This window comes from Polyodon spathula, chromosome 2 (genome assembly GCF_017654505.1).
Source record: "Polyodon spathula isolate WHYD16114869_AA chromosome 2, ASM1765450v1, whole genome shotgun sequence".
Taxonomy (NCBI): domain Eukaryota; kingdom Metazoa; phylum Chordata; class Actinopteri; order Acipenseriformes; family Polyodontidae; genus Polyodon; species Polyodon spathula.
Genome location: NC_054535.1, coordinates 31849970 through 31870694, shown reverse-complemented (window position 1 = coordinate 31870694; position 20725 = coordinate 31849970). Strand labels below are relative to the sequence as shown.

General features: G+C 37.3%; 1 protein-coding gene across 1 annotated transcript in view; it reads left to right on the top strand.

Moving 5' to 3' along the window:
- Positions 1 to 14109: 14109 nt before the first annotated feature.
- The window catches only part of LOC121295316 (H/ACA ribonucleoprotein complex non-core subunit NAF1-like), a 39839-nt gene continuing 33223 nt past the window's right edge, over positions 14110 to 20725 (top strand). Inside the window, exons 1-3 of the mRNA XM_041219797.1 lie at positions 14110 to 14186; positions 14678 to 15283; positions 15721 to 15856. Of these exons, the coding sequence (XP_041075731.1) occupies positions 14691 to 15283; positions 15721 to 15856 (729 nt within the window). The 5' untranslated portion in view covers positions 14110 to 14186; positions 14678 to 14690. The remainder of the gene's footprint in view (positions 14187 to 14677; positions 15284 to 15720; positions 15857 to 20725) is intronic.

Here is a 20725-nt window from a genome sequence, read left to right as displayed (position 1 = left end):
CTAAAACATGTTAGCCTGCTATATATCATGCATTTGGTGTTCGGTGAGTGGAGAACGGGATAGGAGACGGAGGTAATGCTTGTAAGAATAATCGTATTTAAAATATTTACTCACCGTGTTTTGTGTAGTGTTAGTCCGTTTTGTTTATGTCTGTTTATTTTGGCGAATGTGCCGTGTCCCTGTGTTTTTGTTTGTAACCACCGTTTATTTTCTGTTCTGTTTATTTATTAAATGCTGAGCAAAAGCATTCGCTCAGCTCCACCTAAATCCATCTCTCTCTCTCTGTTTATTTTCCTGTTTCTGGTCTGACGCCACCCACTCCGGCCCTCTTTGTGACAATGTCCCAGTCCAGCATTATTGTACCACATGTTGTAACAGGGTGCATTGTTAATATTTTATATTTCTTTTGATTATTAATTTATGTTTACAACTATTTATATGTTCCTGCCCCTGTAAAATATACCGTAACATGGCTCATTTTAGTGCTCCATTTTTTAATGATTTTTAAATCTTCTAATGTGCTTGTATCAGTTAATCTAGCTGACCTTTAGTTTGTACTGTGTGCATATATTAAACAGATTTTATGCCATAAAATCTTAGAAGTGGTGGTATTTTATGTGTTACAATAGAAAAATGAGTGACTGAAAAGAATATTTCCGAAGAACCTTATTCTTAGTAGAAAACCCCAATTTTAGTGTTGCTAAAAGATTAAATGTCCTACAATATAAAGTATAAGTGTACAAAAACATATTGTGCCTTTGTATTACAAAATAAACAATGAAATAATACATGTGTGGGTGTTTATTATACAGTGTAGTGCTTTCTCTCTATATTATAGAGCTGGAGAACTGCTTGATTTAGTGATATCTTTATTTGATACATTATATCTGTAATTGAGCTGTCACCATTGAAAACAAATGCAAGAGATTGCCACAAGTGGGTTTTGAACACACGCCAATGAATCTAGTCCTTTGATGGTGATATAACGCTGTAGCGCACCTTAGCCACTGTGTTTTAACATTCTGCCATGAATATTTTTAATACCGTACCACACGTTACTGAACAATCCTGCCTGAAGACACTTAATAGCACATTGTTGCACAGGTTCTCAAAGCTCGAAATCCTCATTAGAAGATAAAAGAGACATGAAACCAGAAATGTAGGGTATAAGTAGTTTCTTATTCATTTTAGAATCAGTGTATAGCTGTGAGATAACTGTATAATGGGATTTCCTGTTTTTGAGAGAGGTGTAAAAAAATGGATATCTCATGATGACATGTGGGTTTTCATTGAATAATTCTTGGACAGACACAGAGCATTGAGTGTTGACACGCCACACAGGCATGCAGATTTAATTACAACATAGCTGCTGCCACTAGGGTACCAGTAATGATATCCCTATCACATTTAATAAAGAAAAGAAAAGAAAGCTAAAGATAAAAGTTTTCCCACAAATAGCGAGTGCTAGTCCCACTAAAAGGAATGTCCCGCTCCAGGAACCTACTACATTAAGCAAACCCTTATACTGTTAGGGATCAACATCCCCTAAACTGACCTACTTCTTGGCTCCCGGAGTCCCGGCATCCTCACAGCGACTCCTACCTCTTCAAACAGCCTTATCAAATGGCCTTGGCTGGGCAATGCCTTCACCAACACCATCTTGCAGTGGAAGGGTTTCGTGTTGTAGTTCTCTCCATGGAGCAGATGCTCTCCTCCTCGATGTCAACACAGCAAACTTTCGCCCAGTGCCCATCTCTATGGCTATGGTCATACAGTAGCCTCGAGCTGTGGAGCAGACATCCTTTGATCTGTGCGCAGTCTCCCCGGGCACACCCCCCAGCTAATCAGGAGCTCCTGATCAACTCAGCACTGGGCGAGCCATCCAGCTCAATTAGTTGCTTAGCAACATATCTCCTGTTGAGCATCCCAACTTCTTCCATAAAGGCACACATGAACTCAAGAACCAGCGACAGGGCCCTGTTATTGCTTGCTAAAAATAAGTGCATGTCAGGCTCTCTGTCTATGCATGTTCATAGCATGTTTTATCTAATCAGGCTGAAAGAGAAATGCTTACTTGAATAAGTGCCATTCTGCTGCCACCATAGCATTTTCAGCTATTTAGTTTAATAGTGCATTGGAAAAGAACATTTTGATTTATTGTTGTTAAATATAATGACATAGCTGTCAGAAAAGATAAAGTTACTACAAGATAATGATATTATATAGCACATTACATACTAATGTTTTTTTTTTGTTTTGTTTTGTTTTTTGTTTTTTTTTCTAAGTAGATACCATAGTTGTCCTGGGAAGTGATATATAATATATACAGTCATTTAGTCAAAAATCTGAAATAACTGATTTATTTGTTGCACAAATGGAAAGCCTGACTTGAATTTTCAACAGTAAAGCAGGATTTCCTGATAGCTGTCAATTTGTGTCACAATGGGCAGGACATTACATTTGAGAGATGCAGATGCTTCTGTGCGACTGCTGTTTCATGAGTCATAAAAAAAAAATAATAATAATAATAATCTATGAGCCATTCTCGAGAACAGACGCCTCTGCTAATTCCTACTTCCAACTTCCCTGAGGGAACAAATGGCAGTAATCATTAAGAAATAATCACCTTCACGGTGTAGTTAGAGCTTTATTTACACTGTGCAACACACAAAGAATCGCCTGGAGCATGCTCAACACACAACCCCTCTGGGGACGTTCCCGCACTGTAGGAGATATGCTGACAGCTGCTGATACGCATGCAGTTTTAAAACTTTATATATATATATATATATATATATATATATTTTAAAAGAGTGCCCACCCCCACTGGGTGACAGACCAGCAATGTCACGCTAATTGTGTCCTTCCTAAACCATCCAGAGATCCAAACCCCTCCAAAATACACAAAAAAATCAAGTACCCATAATCCTGAGATTCCCTCATTAGCATCTCAGAACTCCCCCAAATCCTCAAACACAATGATGGTGTTCACTGGGCCACTATTTGCTCTTTACACAGTACACTGCACACCATGTTCATCACAATATATACATTTATATTAATTGGTGAGAATTTTTTCAGTGGGCTCATTCAGTTGATATTGTCATATTACATGGCTGTGTGATAATACCAGGAACAGTGCTACTCCAGCGTGAGCAATCAAACTGTCAAACTGCAACACAGCTCCATACTTCTCTAGTGTATACAGTGGCTCTCAAAAGTATTCACCGCCCTTGGACTTTTCCATATTTTATTGTGTTACAACATGGATTCAAAATGGATTTAATTAGGAGTTTTTGCCACTGATCAACATAAAAATGTCCATAAAGTCAAAGTGAAAAATGAAGTTGTTCTAAATTAATTACAAATACAAAACAGAGAATATTTGATTGCATAAGTATTCACTCCCTTGATTCAATATTTGGTTGAGGCACCTTTGGCAGCAATTACAGCCATGAGTCTATTTGAATAAGTCTCTACCAGCTTTGCACAACTCGACACTACAATTTTTGCCCATTCTTCTTTGCAAAATTGCTCCATCAAGTTGCATGGGGACCTTTGGTGAGCAGCAATTTTCAACTCTTTCCACATATTCTCAATTGGCTTTGACTCCAGGACATTGACCTTTTTGTTTTTAAGCCACTCCAATGTGCCTTAACTGTATGTTTGGGGTTATTGTCCTGCTGGAAGATGAATCTTCTTCCAAGTCCCAGGTTTCTTGCAGACTGTAACTCCTTTAGAGTTGCCACATGCCTCTTGGTGGCCTTCCTGACTAGTGCCCTTCTTGCCCAGATACTCTGTTTTTGAGGACGGCCTGTTCTAGACAGATTCACAGTTGTGCCATATTCTCTCCATTTCTTAATAATGGACTTTACTGTGCTCCGGGGGATATCCAATGCCTTGGAAATGTTCTTATATCCTACACCTGACTGGTGCTTTTGAAGAACCTTTTTCCGGATTTGCTTTGAATGTTCCTTTGTCTTCATGATGTAGTTTTTGTTAGGAAATGTACTAACCAACTGTGGGACCTTCCAGAGACAGGTGTATTTAACCTGAAATCATGTGAAACACCTTAATTGTACACAGCTGAACTCTATTCAACTAATTATGTGACTTCTAAAGACAAGTGGTTGCACCAGAGCTTATTTAGGTGTGTCATAGCAAAGGGGGTGAATACTTATGCAATCAATTATTTTCTGTTTTATATTTGTAATTTGTAGATTTCATTTTTCACTTTGACATTATGGACTCTTTTTGTGTTGATCAGTGGCACAAACTCCTAATTAAATCCATTTTGATCCAATGTTGTAACACAATAAAATGTGGAAAAGTCCAAGGGGGGTGAATACTTTTGAGATCCACTGTACTTGATAAAGAAAACCCACAAGTGAAAATCAGGTAAATCTACATTTCCAACATTGAAACTACCTTGGTAATCCAATGTTCATATCCATGACAAAATTCAATCTCTCGAATGGATGAGATCAAGAACTTTTATACTAGGTACTCAGCTTCTTCAGATTATCCAGTTGACACCTATGGCCGGGGGCAGAGAACAGGAGAGCATTAACGTGCCAGTGAGATCTGTGCTTAAACTACAAAAGCAATGTGCAATTAGAAATAAACATGCTTTAAAACAAGGTGATAAAATCAAAACAAACATTAAATCAAAAGTGATAAATCAAAACGTGATTCAAAATGTTGATAAAACTTGCTTAACTAAAGTGATGTGGGTCACCCTGTTACAAAAACAAATAGTCAAACAAAACAGTCTCGCAGCACAAAATATTTTACAAGTACCATGCTGGTCCAAATCCAGCACGAGTAGTATTTATTATTTAAAAGTTCTTTCTCTTTTTCTCCAGCCCTGGTCATCAAAAACTCCTGGTTTTTATAGTAGTCTAGAGATTAACTGGTTATCAATTACCTCATTTATCCCTCGACCACATTCTGCACAGCATTTCTAATAAGAGTGTTCAACAGCCAATTTGTCAATAAATTATTAGCTGCTGACCACACATTCTCATGGGATGTAACCATATTCCCTGCCAACTACATGTAACCAAAATGAAGATAAATACATTAAACAATAACAATAATAATGCAAATAAACATAGGGGCTGGGAGTACCCCGTCACACAAACCCACCATCTGGTGCGTAGCACACATGGCCACCTCCCCAATTAAAGGCCTAAAAGTCTTGTCAATGTCCTGGACCCCCAGGTGATGGTCACTAGCCTCTTGGCTGTGGAGACGGCAACAACAGCTCTAGTGACAGTTCTGGCAGCCATGGTGTGAGGCCCTCTTGTAGTGGCTATGCCAGCAGGGGAAAGGCTGACAGTGGTGCAAGGTCCCCTCCAGTGGTAATGCTGGCAGTGGCAACAAAAAATCCCTGCAGCAAAATACTCCCAGATGATAATGAACGGGCATCCCAGAGCGACGACAAACAGGAATCCCCAGGCTGTGACAAACAGGCAAACCTGGGCTGTGACAGTGTGGCCTCCCCAGGTGGTGCATGCTTGGCAACCCTGGGCGATGACGAACAGACATCCCTGGGCGGTGATGAACAGGCATCCCCGGGCGGTGACGAACAGGCATCCCCGGGTGGTGACGAACAGGCATCCCTGGGTGGTGTGGGACAGGCAACCCCAGGTAGTGACAGCATAGCATCCCCAGGTGGTGCATGACAGGCAACCCCAAGTGGTGACGAACAGGTAACCCCGGGTGTTGTGGGGGTACACTGCACCACTGCCACTGAGGGTAGTATTACCGCTGCCCATGCCACTGCCACATCCGGAATGCACCGCACAGGTGCAAGATCTGCCTTGGTGGGAGGAGCTAGCCTATTTGCTGTTTTCCAATTCCGCTGACAGCAGTGCCTTTACTGGAAGAGCCAGCATTGCCGTTGGCAGTATTAACGCTGCCAGGACTGCCTTGGCTGGAGAAGTCAACCTGTTCTCTGTCAGCATGGCCACTGACAGTGTTGGCATTAAAGGAGGACCTCCCACTGTGGCTGCCCCCTATGGACTCATGGTTGCCTCTGTTCCTGGGTTGGGACTGTGACCGGAAATTTGGGGACTTTATATATATTTTTTCTTTTTTTCTTTTTTTATCCTGTCACAGGGCCTTTGATATAATATATCAAAGATGATAGCTTCTTTCATTATTAGTTTATATATTAGAATAGTTCAGAGGGTTACCTCAGTTACTATCACAATCATAAGGAAAGTTAATATTATATATGCAACAAAGGCAAATGTTTATATTCACTCCTTAGTGATGTTACCAAAGGCACCGCAATGAAACATACCCAAACCAAAGTCAGGCTAACATCCAAATCATTCATACCAATTGAGTGCCAACCTTCCCTAACCCATCTGCTGTTTCCCCTTTTACACAACTGGAAACCTATTTAAGTGTAGCCTAACCATGTATTAAAGTAAGCTTTTTAAACCTCAACTGCTACCTTCCAAAAATTATGCTGTAGCCCACACATCTAGGGTCCATTAAGACCAAAGCATAATGAGGCTTGAATCTGAATTAAAAATACATCTTGACAGCAAAAATGCTGTCAGCAGCCCTCTATTAATCTATTTTCTTTTCAAATCTCTTTATCTTCTGTTTTTAGTGTAATGTAGTGATGCCCGGCTGTTACAGATACTGTACTGCTAAACCTTGAATGTTAGATAAGGTAATGAATGGGTTATGAGATTGAAAAAAATCCTCATCCTCAATCCTATTACCTGTTCAAGGAACATAAACAAACAAAAAAGGATAATAGTAAAAAACAAATAAACAATTAGGTCAGTAACAACACTTGCCATGGTAGTAAATTCAGAATTAGAGCCTTCAGTATGACAAGAAAGTTAATGACCATGACGTATACCAATGACACAGAAGCGTAGTCTGAGATTTATGTATTTTGGATTTCTGTGGACTTAGGCAATTACCCTGAAATATTTATTTTAAAAACAAGCAACACCACTTGAAACCAAACAAGCTTCCTGCAAACATGCAATACCAGCCTTTTTTCTTCTTAAAAGATAATCTAGGCACTGTGCTGTATTTACAGGATGATTGAACCCTTTCAAATTTCAGGGATTAATGAGAACACTACCCATGGTCAAAAATAGAGATAAAGATCGGGGAGAATATTTTATAGGACAGCAGCACAATAGGGCGATTTGCATTCTTTTATTGACCATTGAAATGACATTACCCATAGCTATATGTACTGATTCATTACAGCTGTCATCTCTATATGAAGAACACATGCCCCAAGATAATTTCAGAGTTTCCACATTGCCAACTAACATATATTAGAAAGAATAGTCAAAGATCTGTGGCAATGTGTTTTACACAACTAAATCAGATAATAAAAAGACGTCAATGCATCCCTAAAGAGCTCCATTAAAGCTAGCTTTTCTATATGAAACTTGTTTTGCTACAGCTTATTGACAAATGTATTGTATATGGCAGACTTATATCTCTCAGGAAAATGTGTTAACGGCTAGGTGTAATGTGTTTTACACACCTGTATCCAATAATATAAAGACACTGGCTACACCCCAGTATTGCATTCACGTCAAATGTATTGCCACTCCAGCTTTTCCCACATGCTGCAGAGTTCAAAGTGTTTCAATTGAACAGCTGCTCAGTCGAACTAGCACTGCAGCATCTTACTTAGTCACAGACATGGCTGTTTAACGGTGTCATCTCTATAATAATGATAATAAAAAATAAAAATATTTTAAAAAATAAATAAAAAAAATATGTTGCCCCTCAATAATTTCACATTTCCTAGATAGGGTGGACCAATATCTATTAGAATAAATTGTTGAAGTTTTGGAGCAATGCGTTTAAGATGTTTTACATATTTTTATTAACTATTGAAAGTATGTCACTCACAGCTATATGCACTGGTTCATTAGAGCTGTCATTTACTTATGAAGAACATATTGCCCCAAAACAATTTTATATTTTCCACATAGTGATAATTAAAATCTATTAGAAAGAATAGTCAAAGGTTTGGGTTATTGTGATTTACATACTTTGATTGACCATTGAAATGACGTCACCCACAACTGGATATAGTGCTTCATTAAGTCTGTCATTTACATATGAAGAACACTTCACCTTAGGAAAAATAATTAAAGGTTTGGGGCAATGCGATGTACACCTGTATCCAATAATAAAAAGATACCAGCTCACCCCTATACTGCATTCATGTAAAATATATCTTTCTGTCTTTTCCCTAATGCTAAAACCCGGAACGGCTGGGAACGATGGAACTGATAATAAAAGTTTGTATTTTACCACAATAACAAAATCATGTCTTCATATTGTCTTTTTATATTATGGCTTCTTAATGTTTTTTACACATCAAAATGTGCCAGAAAACTATATTGTCCTTAGAGGTCTTGGCAACGCCAAAATGCCCTGTAACTGGTCCCCCGTGCACGGTTCACAGCTGCAGGCACTTCTGTCCCATCACAGGATCCATCCAGTGCATGGCAGAGCGTACCCTCCCCGAAACATTAGCCCTCCCAGTGGGCCCCCGGTGCCTTTGCCGTTGGAGAAAGGGCAGAGACTGCATCCTTCGCTGGGCACTGTGCCGCCGCTAAACAGTGGAGTAGTGACGCCAGCTCGTTGTCTCAGGCAGATTGATCTGGGTATCCATGCTCACAGTAGCAGAACTTACCCCCTCTGCACTTCCTGCTGAGCTTTCTACTGCTCTTCCCGATGCTCCAACTGTGCAAAGTGTCTGCACTCCTCCAGCAAGCACGAACATCGGGACAGGGCACTGAGTCGTTATCTTGGATGGGAAAAGGAGGGTTGCAGGGCGGCTGTCCCCCTGAAAACTTTTCAGGATACAGTATCCACCACTTATACTGTACAGGGTTATTTCAAGCAGCCATTTATATCAAACAAATAGCTTTTGCATTCCCATTGATTAATAATAATAATCAATAACAATGGCATCATTTATACCCTGTTGAGCACACTGTATATTTCGGGCAAACTCAGCTGTTTGGGTCTCGTTATGTGCCATTCACATAGATTTAAATAACAAACACACAGCTTGTGACTGTAGTAATCACTCTTACACCAATCCACCAATCAGATGTTTTCACCTCCTACCTTGACATTCGCATGGATTTCAATAAGAAAGGCAACATTTCATTGTAGTAAAAGCTTGACAGATCGATCAATCAGCTGTTTGCACCTCGTTAGTAAGCCCCTGTACTGTACCTTGGCTATTTAATCCCTGTATGCAGTGCCCGGTTTACAGTTTGAAAAAACAGCACTGACTGCAACAGCATGCTTGTGATTGGGGGACATTCTGAATGTCAGGTTACTACAGGTGAATCACGTTAGCACAAACACGACTGTTGTAAAAACAATTTGATTGTAATTATTGATTTAATTTTTGGGGTTTCCTGGTCTGTTAAAAAAGTTTTTTTTTTTTTTTTTTTTTTATAATTAATTTGATCAGATTTCCCCATGTTCTAAATTTGGTTAAAAAATAATAATAATAATAATAATAATAATAATAATAATAATAATAATAATAATAATAATAATAAAATAATAATAATAATAATAATAATAATAAATAATAATAATAATAATAATAATAATAATAATAATAATAATAATGACTTTCACTATGATATTGATTTGATTTGTTTTTCTTTCTCCACATCCACAAGAACAATTTGATTGTAAATACTGATTTGATTGTAAATATTGATCCATTTAGAAAAATAACTTTATATTTGTGAACAGGCTAGCTGGTGTTGACTTCAGGCCAGGAAATAAAGACAACAGTACTGTGAATAAATTCGCTGTTGCTCCAGTATATTGAAAATAACAAATAAAACAGATATACAAAACAAAACACTCAAAACAAACGGTACAATGTCCAAAACAAACAGACAAACAAACACACACTGGACAAGTATTGTTCATCACCTGACCACATCTAGACCGTACGTAGCAATTATTATAATAATATATAATATAATAATGTTGTTTTTGTTGTTGTTGTTGTTGTTGTTGTTGTTGTTGTTGTTGTTGTTATGGTTATTATTTTCTGCTCTTTCTCTCTCCCATACCTCCCCGCTGTACACCCAACCACAGAGTGAGTGATTTTTGCATCTACAGCTGTGTCAGGATTCAATTATTAATTAATCATTCACTTGAATCCCAGCACGTGAACAAATTGTGCACTTCCCGTGCCCCCATACAAATACCCATTTTAATCTGCATGTGAAGTGGTTGTGCAATCCCTGTGCCTAAATGCAAATATACATTTTAAAGCACTTGTGCTACATAACCCACTACAATAATACATATTACAGACAACTTAAAACACAAAATAAACACAGCAGTGGGCACCCTGCCACGGTTATATATATATATATATATATATATATATATATATATATATAATTAATTATCATATATATATATATATATATATATATAATATATATATCTAATATATCATATATATATATATATATATATATATATATTATATATCTAGTATATGCTTCTGATTTTTGGTTTCAACTTATATAAAATGATAAAACACCCCCAATACAAATAAAATGGAATCTGTGGATATCAAGTAAACACTGGAAAAATTGTTACTCAATTCATGATGGCTTGACCTTTTTGCCTGTAAAAATATATCTAAGGATGAGTCCCTTCTGCTTTTCAAGGGGAGGATTCTCTTTAAGCAGTACATACCCATGAAGCATGCCTGCTATGGGATTCAAATATATTGTAGGCTACTGTAGCAGTTCCTGCACACACACAAACAGGCCAATGTGTGTCCTGGAAAATAATAAATACATGGGAGGCGTGGATAGTTCAGACCAGATGATGGAGCCGTACAATGCTGCAAGGAAGACCATGGCATGGTATAAGAAGCTTGGCATGTACATGGTCCAGATTTCTTTGTACTTATTTACTGCATCAGAGAATCAGCTCACATTTCTGGAATTTCAGACCTCTGTGATCTCCAGCTTTGTGTTTGATAGACAAGAAATACCAGGAACAGCGGCAAGGCTTAGTGATCAACATTTTACTAGAAAGCCAAGCCACAAAAAAGGTGCCGTGTATGTTCCCTCAAGGGCTTACAGAGGTGGTACTACTGTCCACGCTGTCCCGGTCAGCCAGGCCTCAGTTTGGAGGACTATTTTGAGTTACCGCATTGTAAATGATTTCTGGAAGGACTAAATAAACCCAGAACAAATCACTGTGACAAATGGTGTACCAATACATGAGGTAATATACTAAATATAGGAAAAGTCTCTTATTTGTGTCATGCAACATTACAGCGATCCCCAGAAGAATTATGGGTAATAAACCACTTAAGGGAGATGCTATGTTATCCATTTCTAAAATCCTTATTTTGTGCAGATTCCAAAAATGTAAGATTGCATTTTCACACCAACTCATTTTAGCCTGTTGGTTTCCTTTTCTCATGCTAGGCGAGAAGGAACAGAGGATATAAGGCTCTTGAGTATGGTAACAAAAAGCAGTTCAGGCTCCAGACTTACAGGCAGTCCAATTTCCACCAAGAGACAGAAGTAGATCAAGCTGCCTGACTGTCCCATATAGGAAGGGCTAATATATTTTATTGATGTATGTTTATGGCCTAATATAATATTTTGTTATATTAGAAGTAAATAATAAAGACTGTTAACTTTGCATCGCTGTGTGACATGTTTATTCTCTATCACTTTCTGGCAAAACCCTTGAAAACTTCTACTTATGACAGGATTATCACATCCTTTGGTGGTGTACTGGGCACATGAAATTGGGATGAATGAATACAATATGTCCTGCATAATTCAAAGTGGAAAAGTGAAAGTGGCCTCGTGACAGTCTAGGGCATGTAAAAACCCCAAAACCAATGAAAAGATGCACACATAGACATAGCAAATCCAGCAGCTTAAAAGATTCTAAAATGTTACATGAAACATTAGGATTTTAGGATATTTTATGGAAAAGTGGCATTTTGTTTACAATAATAGCTGTATTTTGAGGTCACATGACCAAAAATACACTTTAGAATGTGACTATATATATATATATATATATATATATATATATATATATATATATATATATATATACACACACACACAGTACCAGTCAAAAGTTTGAGTACACCTGCTTGAAACCAGGTTTTTCATGATTATCTATGCTTTTAACTGTATAAACTTGTCTATAAACACTTAATATTTAATTAGATGATACATGTACTTATAGAAGCTGATAATCATAAGTGAATTGCATTCAAAAATTTAGTTTTTAAATGAAAATGTAAATCTTGTCAATTTCAATTAAATGGTCATCCAAAGCAAGGGGATTTCAGTCTGAAGCCCAAGTCAGTTAAAAGTCTGAAATGTGTATAACACGGTGTTAGAACACTGGCCTAAGTATAAAAGTGTCTTTGTTAGGTGTTTTCTGAGTTAACTAGCATGTTACCTAATTAACCTTTTGTCACCAATTATTGTTAACAGGTGAGGGTCCATGATTACAATAAATATAGGTAGTATAGGCACAAGTTTGTCATTCCTGAATGTAAGGGAACAGAAAATGACAAAATACACTCAGTTAAGCAAAAAAAAAGATAGTCTGTAATTACTTTAAAAAATGAAGGTCAATCTTTAAGACAAATCTCAAGAACTTTGAAAGTGTCTGTAACTGCTGTGGCCAAGACCATCAAACGATTTGAAGAAACTGGCACTCATGAGGACCGAACAAGGTCAGGCAGGCCAAGGGTTACCTCAGAATCAGGGTGACCTCAGAATCAGAAAACAAGTTCATTCGAGTCACAAGTCTGTGAAACCGACGATTAACTGCCCCTGAAATAGAAGTTCAGCTAAATGCTAGTAGAAGTACAAATGTTTCAACATCAACTGTTCAGAGGAGATTGCATGAAGCTGGCCTAACTGGAAGAATTGCTGCAAAGAAACCATTAAGAGTGCAGAATAAGAGGAAGAGACTTGCCTGGGCCAAAAAACACAGACACTGGAGGTTTGAGGAGTGGAAGTCGGTCTTATGAACCGATGAGTCAAAATTTGAAATATTTGGGTCCAACCGCCGAGTATTTGTAAGACGCAGAGACAGTGAGCGCATGAGTTCTGCATATGTGGTTCCCACTGTCAAGCATGGAGGAGACAGTGTCATGGTCTGGGGTTGCTGGTGACACAGTTGGTGATCTTTACCAAGTCCATGGCAAGCTCAACCAGCATGGCTATCATAGCATACTTCAGAGGCATGCCATTCCATCAGGATTATGGATAGTTGGGCAGTCCTTCATTCTTCAGCAAGATAATGACCAGAAACACACCTCAAAGTTGTGCAAGAACTACCTGGTGAAGAAGGAAAGTGAAGGACAACTCAATCTAATGACCTGGCCTGCCCAGTCTCCAGACCTCAATCCCATAGAACTTGTATAGGATGAATTGGACAGAAGAGTCAAAGCAAAGGTACCCACAAGTGCCCTGCATCTCTGGGAATTGCTGCAGAAGAGCTGGGAAGACATGTCGGGTGATTTCCTGCTGAAACTTGTTAACCGAATGCCTTGTGTTTGTGAGGCTGTTATTAAGGCAAAGGGTGGCTATTTTGAGGAATCCAAGATTTAGAGAGAATTTTCAATTTTATTGAACATTGCTTTGATACTCCTTATGTTTGGTTTTGTATATTGTAACATGTGTTTTCATTTTCAAGTATTTACAGAAACGTATATGACATAAAACATTGTCAAATACTAAAAAAAAAAAAAAAAAAAAAAAAAATAGTTTCCAGCAAGTGTACTCAAACTTTTGACTGGTACTGTGTGTATATATATATATATATATATATATATATATATATATATATATATATATATATATATATATATATATATATATATATAAGCCATTGTTCACGGATATCATCATTCTTAGAAGATCATTGGCTACATTGGTCAGAATCTGCGCAGAATAATTACTGTAAACACCGCCCACAGTGCAAACGTCCCCGAAACAGACAAGGCCGAATAGGAATATAAGCACCAACCCTCATTAAATGACGTCGATGTTTTTACGCAGTACGTAAAACAGGCAACCCGGAAGAGATTGAGAAGCAGGGCAGGCAAGCATTGTGTTGGAAGACTGGTAAGCACATGTGAAACACGTTTTTTTTTAGAACTTTATCAAATGTAGAATAATACGGGATTTTTTTTTTTTTTGCATTAATTTAAGACTTATCGGTAGGATCTGTAATGTGCAAATAATATCGACTCTGGCGTGCAGTTACATATTTTTGTTTCTATTTTTCATATAGGATTACATGTGTATCATTGAATAAAGCGTAATGTTATGTATCATGGATGGTTTTAAAATTATGTGTCGGTTATTGTAATATGACCTGATTTGACATGTACTTGAGTACTTGTGTTGCTGAGTTTAAAAGCATTTTTGTTTATTTTTTTTCACAGAGCAATAGCAGTTACTACGAACTACCATGTACACAACAAACAATAATGCTAATTTGATTCAAGCAATTAAATGATTAATTATGCAACGTGACGTACTTAATTATGCGTCAGTATGGCACTGTGTATTATTTATTTAGTTAATTTTATTCATTTTAATTTTTTTTTCAGATATTGATACAGTATGGAACAGCAACCAGAACCAACCAATGACTCTTTGACAGTTGATAGTATTTTGGAAAACACTGCTGTGATAGAACAAGATAATTGTAACTCCTTAGCTACTAAAACGTTTTCTGTTCAGACATCAGACTCTGGTATGGAAACGCTGCAACTTACTACAGTTATCAATAATGAAGTTGATGCTGAAATCTATGGGTGTAGTGAACATCAGCCAGGTATTGAAGATTTCACAGGTGAGAAAGAAGGAAATGGAAATTTGCTGCCAAAAGGCCCAGAGAAGTTTAGTGACACAGATGTAACGTTTCAAAAACCAGAAGCAAATATTTGTGACTTAAAAACTGATTTGACAAGACAAGCTATTGAGCAGAAGTCCAATGAGGAAGAGATGGAGGTTTCAGTGGCTGCCCACATCCAGTCCTTTAATTTAATGAACTTGCAGATTCTTGATGGAACACAGGAAGCAGCAGGCTTGCTTGTTGAGAAAGATGGAACCCTTCCTCAGGTTCATGTGACTGTGAAGAGTGAAATTCAGGAGAGGGGTGTTATCGAAGGCAGTGACGAAAACACTTCATCTAAAGACTCTTCATCAGAAAGGTTTTTATGCATATTTAAACTTATGGTCGATAGGAACAGTATTTTGTGACAATGTACTGTTGCTGTTTTACAACTCATTCTTCAGTTAAGAGAATTGGGATGTGCTGACAGACTTGGTTCTACAGAGGTGGGAGATTCTGCTGGCATCTCATTTTTAAATTTTACTGACTTGACGTTTTTTATCCTATATTTCCATTAGAGTAAATTATTGTTAATTCTAATTTGGACAAAAAAAACACCCCCAGAAAACTGTTAATTTACAGGAGAGCCCCTTATGGAAGTTGTAGTGTAATAGCTGTTTTTTTTCATTTAGTCACAAACACACCACATCAGATGTCTTGTGCAAAATCCTTGGAGGTAAATGTAGAGCAACTGCATGCTAAATTAAGTTGGATGATATTACTGTAATTGCCTGATCTATTTTTTATTTTATTTAGTGATTCTGATTCTTCCTCCTCCACATCACCCTGTCTTGTGCTTTCTGAAGCAGATGATGATGATGATGACTTTATAGGGCCTGGAAAAGGGAGGAAACCACAGCCTTTAAAAACTAAAGATGAAATTCTACCAGAGGTATGTGTACTGCTCTTTATACTACTATAGACTATGGAATAAAATGGCAATCTGACATGATGTTGGAATAAGTCTGCACATACTAACAGGACAGCATATTTATTTAATGGCTAATAAATGATCATTATTGAGAGGCATTTGTTTTTTATTTAGCTGAAACTGCTCTGGTTAGCAGCTTGTCTTGTAATATTTAGTAGAGCTTTTCTGTTATTGTTTGTTTTTCAGTCTTATTCACACTTCATCAAATTGAGTATTTTGGGCAAGTTGGACTTCCTCAAAGGCAGAGGTGAACTTGTTTAAAAGAAAAACAATATAGTAATGTTTCAAACTAAAACTAGGAGGTGGATGTAGTCTAGCTTTTTTGCACAGCGATAGGAGGGACCATAGTTTACATTTGTAATTATTAATATGCCTTCTAAATGTTCTCTACCAAATCAACCTCCTTACAGGATTATGATTAAAGCATTAGGAGGAAAAGCCCTTTATTCTTTAGGAGTTTGTTTATACAGAGAGTACTGAATGATCGTTTGTGATACTGTTTGTGTTCGCTGCAGGAGGATGTCCCTTGTAAGGACATCCTCCTAAGACGAATAAAAACTGTATACCATGAACTATCATTTAATATGCTGTTTATACCAGAAATATATCCCATGCTAGATATACCCACACTTGTTATATAAGACAATGTTATAGTCTATTTTTGGAATGGAATAAGCATCCCAGTAACCAATTTATTATTGCAGCTGCAGTATAATTCCAGATTTAATCTGCATCTAACGTACATGTGTCAGAAATGTATTTTGATATTTTGATTCATATTAACAACAACAGTTTTAATATAGTAACATAAATTTGTTGTGACAAGACTTACCTGATTGATTGTGACAGCCATCAGTAGGGATAACCATGTCTTCATACTTAGTCTGGGTGTTCATATGTCAAGGGCTGTTTGTTGAAAGGTACTGCCGCTGGTACTAGCAGGCATACTGTACACAAATGCACTTTAAAGACCAGTTTTGCACAGGACTAAAAATCACCACATAAATTGGTGGTTTTGGAATTTGTACAGACGTCTGAAATTTTAGCCCTGTGCAAACTGTCCATTTCTTTTTATCTCAAGTAATTTTTTCAGAGGTCCTCCTGATTTTTTTACAGTACATCGGGACAGTCTGTAAAATTTTAAACTCAAGTGTCCTGTGTCTTTACTCCCGTGCGAGTCGACCATGTCAGTGTATGTTAGAATTGATCTATCGTTTCTGGGGTATTCGCCTTATAGCAATAACAGCCTTCACAATAAACCTTTGGTTCCGGATTCGGCCCGAATACCTTCTTTTTGAGCAGGGTTCGGATTCGGCCGAATAGTTAGGATTCGGGGAACTGAATCCTATATCTGCCCAGACGCACAAAATACGTCCCTCCAATGTGTGCAGTTCTTATTTAAATAAGACACAAATCTGGTATTGAACGTAACTGTTATATTTAATAACAAGAACACGTTTGAACTCTGTCACAGCTCTCAACTCCCTATTTACTGGTGGCACACGCACTAAACACGTCACTCAGATGCTGAATGCAAACATACCCCCGTATGCAACAGCACATTCACATCACACTTTTCATGGAGTAAAGTTATGCAGTAAACCTGCAATAATATAGTAACAGGAAACTGTTGTAGACTTTTGTGCTTTGCTGCTTTGTCTATTGAACGTGTTGTAGAGATCATACTGAGATTATTAAAATAAAAAAAAAAAAATCGGTGCACAGAAATATATATTTTTTATAACTTTACAACTGTCAGATGTGCAAGATGCTTTACTAAATTAAATTATGGTATTGTAATCTGCCAGTACAAGTTGAACTATTTGGGAACTGCTGTGTTTTATTAAATTTTTTTTTAATTTTAGTAGCCTATTTTGATATGTGTTAAACACATGGTGGGTTTTATTTTGCAGGGAGATTTACGGTAACTTTTTCCTCATAGCTCTGACTAGGTGTCACGGGTTTTAACGACATTAAATAAAATAGAGGGTTAGACAAAGATGCAGCTCTCCTTTCTTCTAAAGGTAAAGTAAATTGTTCTGTATTTAATTTTCTGTTGGGGGGTGGGGGTGGGGTGGGGACTAGTGGTAAATTGTGTACGATTCAAACTGAAATCGTATTCAAAATTGTAGATTGTGTGCGTTCCTTGTAAGTAGCTGCCAGTCTGTTTTTCCATCGACAGTTTCCTTCAATTTTCTTTAGTTTTTGTAGATTCAGTGTTCGGTATTCTGACAGATCTTTTGAGATGGATTCGGTATTCGACTGAATCCCCAAAACTTGGATTTGGTGCATCCCTAATTACTATAATATTAAAATTTGTACGATCTGTCCTGAGGTTCTCCAACTCAGTACAACGTTTCGATTGTGCATAACCAAATTGGAGACGGGGGGGAAAAAAATACACGTAAAGCTACCCCATTATGCTGTTTCTGAAAATGTGGCTTTTGCCACTATTTATTGTGAATAAACTACAATGGCAGGAAGAAACTACAATGGCAGGCATAAAGAAAAAAAAAGTGATGTCTACTTTTCTGCGTGAAATGCACACACAAACTATGTGTAACTAACTACTTTGTGATAGGCAAAGTAAGGCCTTCACAACCTATTCTGGAATATTGCAGTTTTACATACAATAATTATATGATATAACAGCATTGCAAGTCTTTATACCATTGTTAGGTTTAGCAGATAATTGAGCAGCATGTGTTTGCAAAAGGAAAGCGAAAGTAATTTTTGGATATAACTTCAATATGTTAGTAATGTACAGTGTCATGACAAAGTATTTGCCACCTGTCTGACTTTCTGCATTTTTGTACATTTTTCACATTGAATTTGGTCAGATCTTTTTGTGGGTTGTAGTAGTATACAGAGGGAGTCTGAGAGAAAAAAAAATGACACCAAAATTTGGTGCTTCTTTCATTTGTTTGGTGTGCAAGGTAATCAAACATGCAATCAGCAGGTGTGAAAAAGTTTTTGCCACTCTGGTTAACTCAACCCAATTAAAGGGAGTTGTTTTATTTAAAAACAAATTTAAATGCCGAAATCCCAAAGATTTTTAATTTTTTTTTTTTTTTTTTTTGTTTGTTGGTGTTTTTTTTTTTTTTTTTTTTTTTCTATTTAGGTTTTTTCTTTTTTGATTTTTTTTTTTTTATAATTTTTTTTCTTTTTTTTTTTTTTTTTTTTGAATATAAAAACATGACTTTTTTTTTTTTTTACCATTTATTTTTTTGTTTTTTACAGGTTTTTTTTTATTTGTTTAATTTTTTTTTTTTTTTTCATTTGAGGTTTTTTTGTATTTTTTTTTTTTTTTGTTTTTTTTTTTTTTTTTTTTTTTTTAAATTTTTTTTTTTTTTTGGGCCTTTTTTTTTTTTGTTGTTTTCTAAGTCTCTTTTTTTTTTTATTGCAATCAGTTTTTTTTTTTATTGTCCAAATTTTTTTTGAAAATTTTGGACAGTAGTGAATTTTTTTTTTAGTTTGTTTTTTTTATCCTTTTTTTTTTTTTTTCTCTTTTTTGTTTTTTAGTCAAGTTATGAAGGTGAAGGAAAGGAAGAAGAAAAGGGGGGGAAGGGAAAGTTTGGGGACAGTAGTGAATCTTCCAATGGAATGGGGAATGCAGAAGAGGAGGCAGGGGAGTAGGAGCGAGGGGAAATGGCCATCCTACAACAATCCGCCAAAAAAAAGAGCAAGCAGCACAAAGAGGAGAGGAAACAGACCCCACACCACAGGAACCCAACAGACCCCGGAGAAGAACCCCCACAACCCCACCCCCCAAAGAGAGCAAGCGTTATTTTTTAGATAGAAGGGGAAAAAGAGCAATTAGACAAACGGAACGAAACGGCGCGAGCACATGAAAAGGAAAGAAACGCGAAATACAATGAAGCGAAACAGGAAAGCGCTAAAAAAAAAGAGCAAAAGAAAGAAAGAAGAAAGAACAAAGAGAAGAATGCAAGGAGCAAGACGACCTACCAAGAGCAGAGGAGTTTTAAAATGTCCCGGAAGTACGGAAACGGGGAAAGTCACCAAAACAAAAGAACCTTTAGAACAACGAACGTCAAGGTATCTGTACAAGAGATGCGTATCGGTAGGCCCTCTGGTTCATCGCCTTCGGCTACAGGTTCAGCTACTGTTTAAAATGGACTCCACACACTACACACATCGAAGCAAGACACACTTCTCCTGCGGTAATTTATAATAATAAAAAGTATTAAAACTAAAAAGAATTGGAGGCGGGAATTACATGGGCCAGAGAAGTAGCAAGGCGGGGAGGAAGAAGAAAAAACCATCCCAACACTGGTGGTGGACAGCCACTTAGTAAGAAGACAATTTTTGGCCATTACGCAGGTTTGGTGCCCAAAACCAAACACTGCAAAAAAAAAAACGCACCTTAAAAAACCCCTGGCTCCCCGGCTCCATGGACCGGGGGACTGCTGTGGATGGTCTCAAGAATGGTCTGGGTGGCCCCTAATTCCTTTTTCGGCTCAAGCTGTCATGATTTTGAGATAACATATTATGCGGTCAAAAAAAGTGGACGGATTTCTGGCCCAAACAGGCTTCTGTTTTTTAAAACCACATGGATATTGAAAAATGGCAGAAAATTCTGAAAGGAGAATGGTGATGTGAATGTGATGAAAACCCAAAACCACGGCACAATTACCAATTAAGACCTTGTCCAACGTACGGTAGGCACTGGTCGTGGTGGTGGTAGTGTCATGATTTTTGGGAATGCTTTGCTGCATCAGGACCTGGACGACTCCTTGCATTATGACTCGCCCCATTCTTCTAACCAGGTGAAATCATGAATTCTGCTCTGTATCAGAGAATTATACAGGA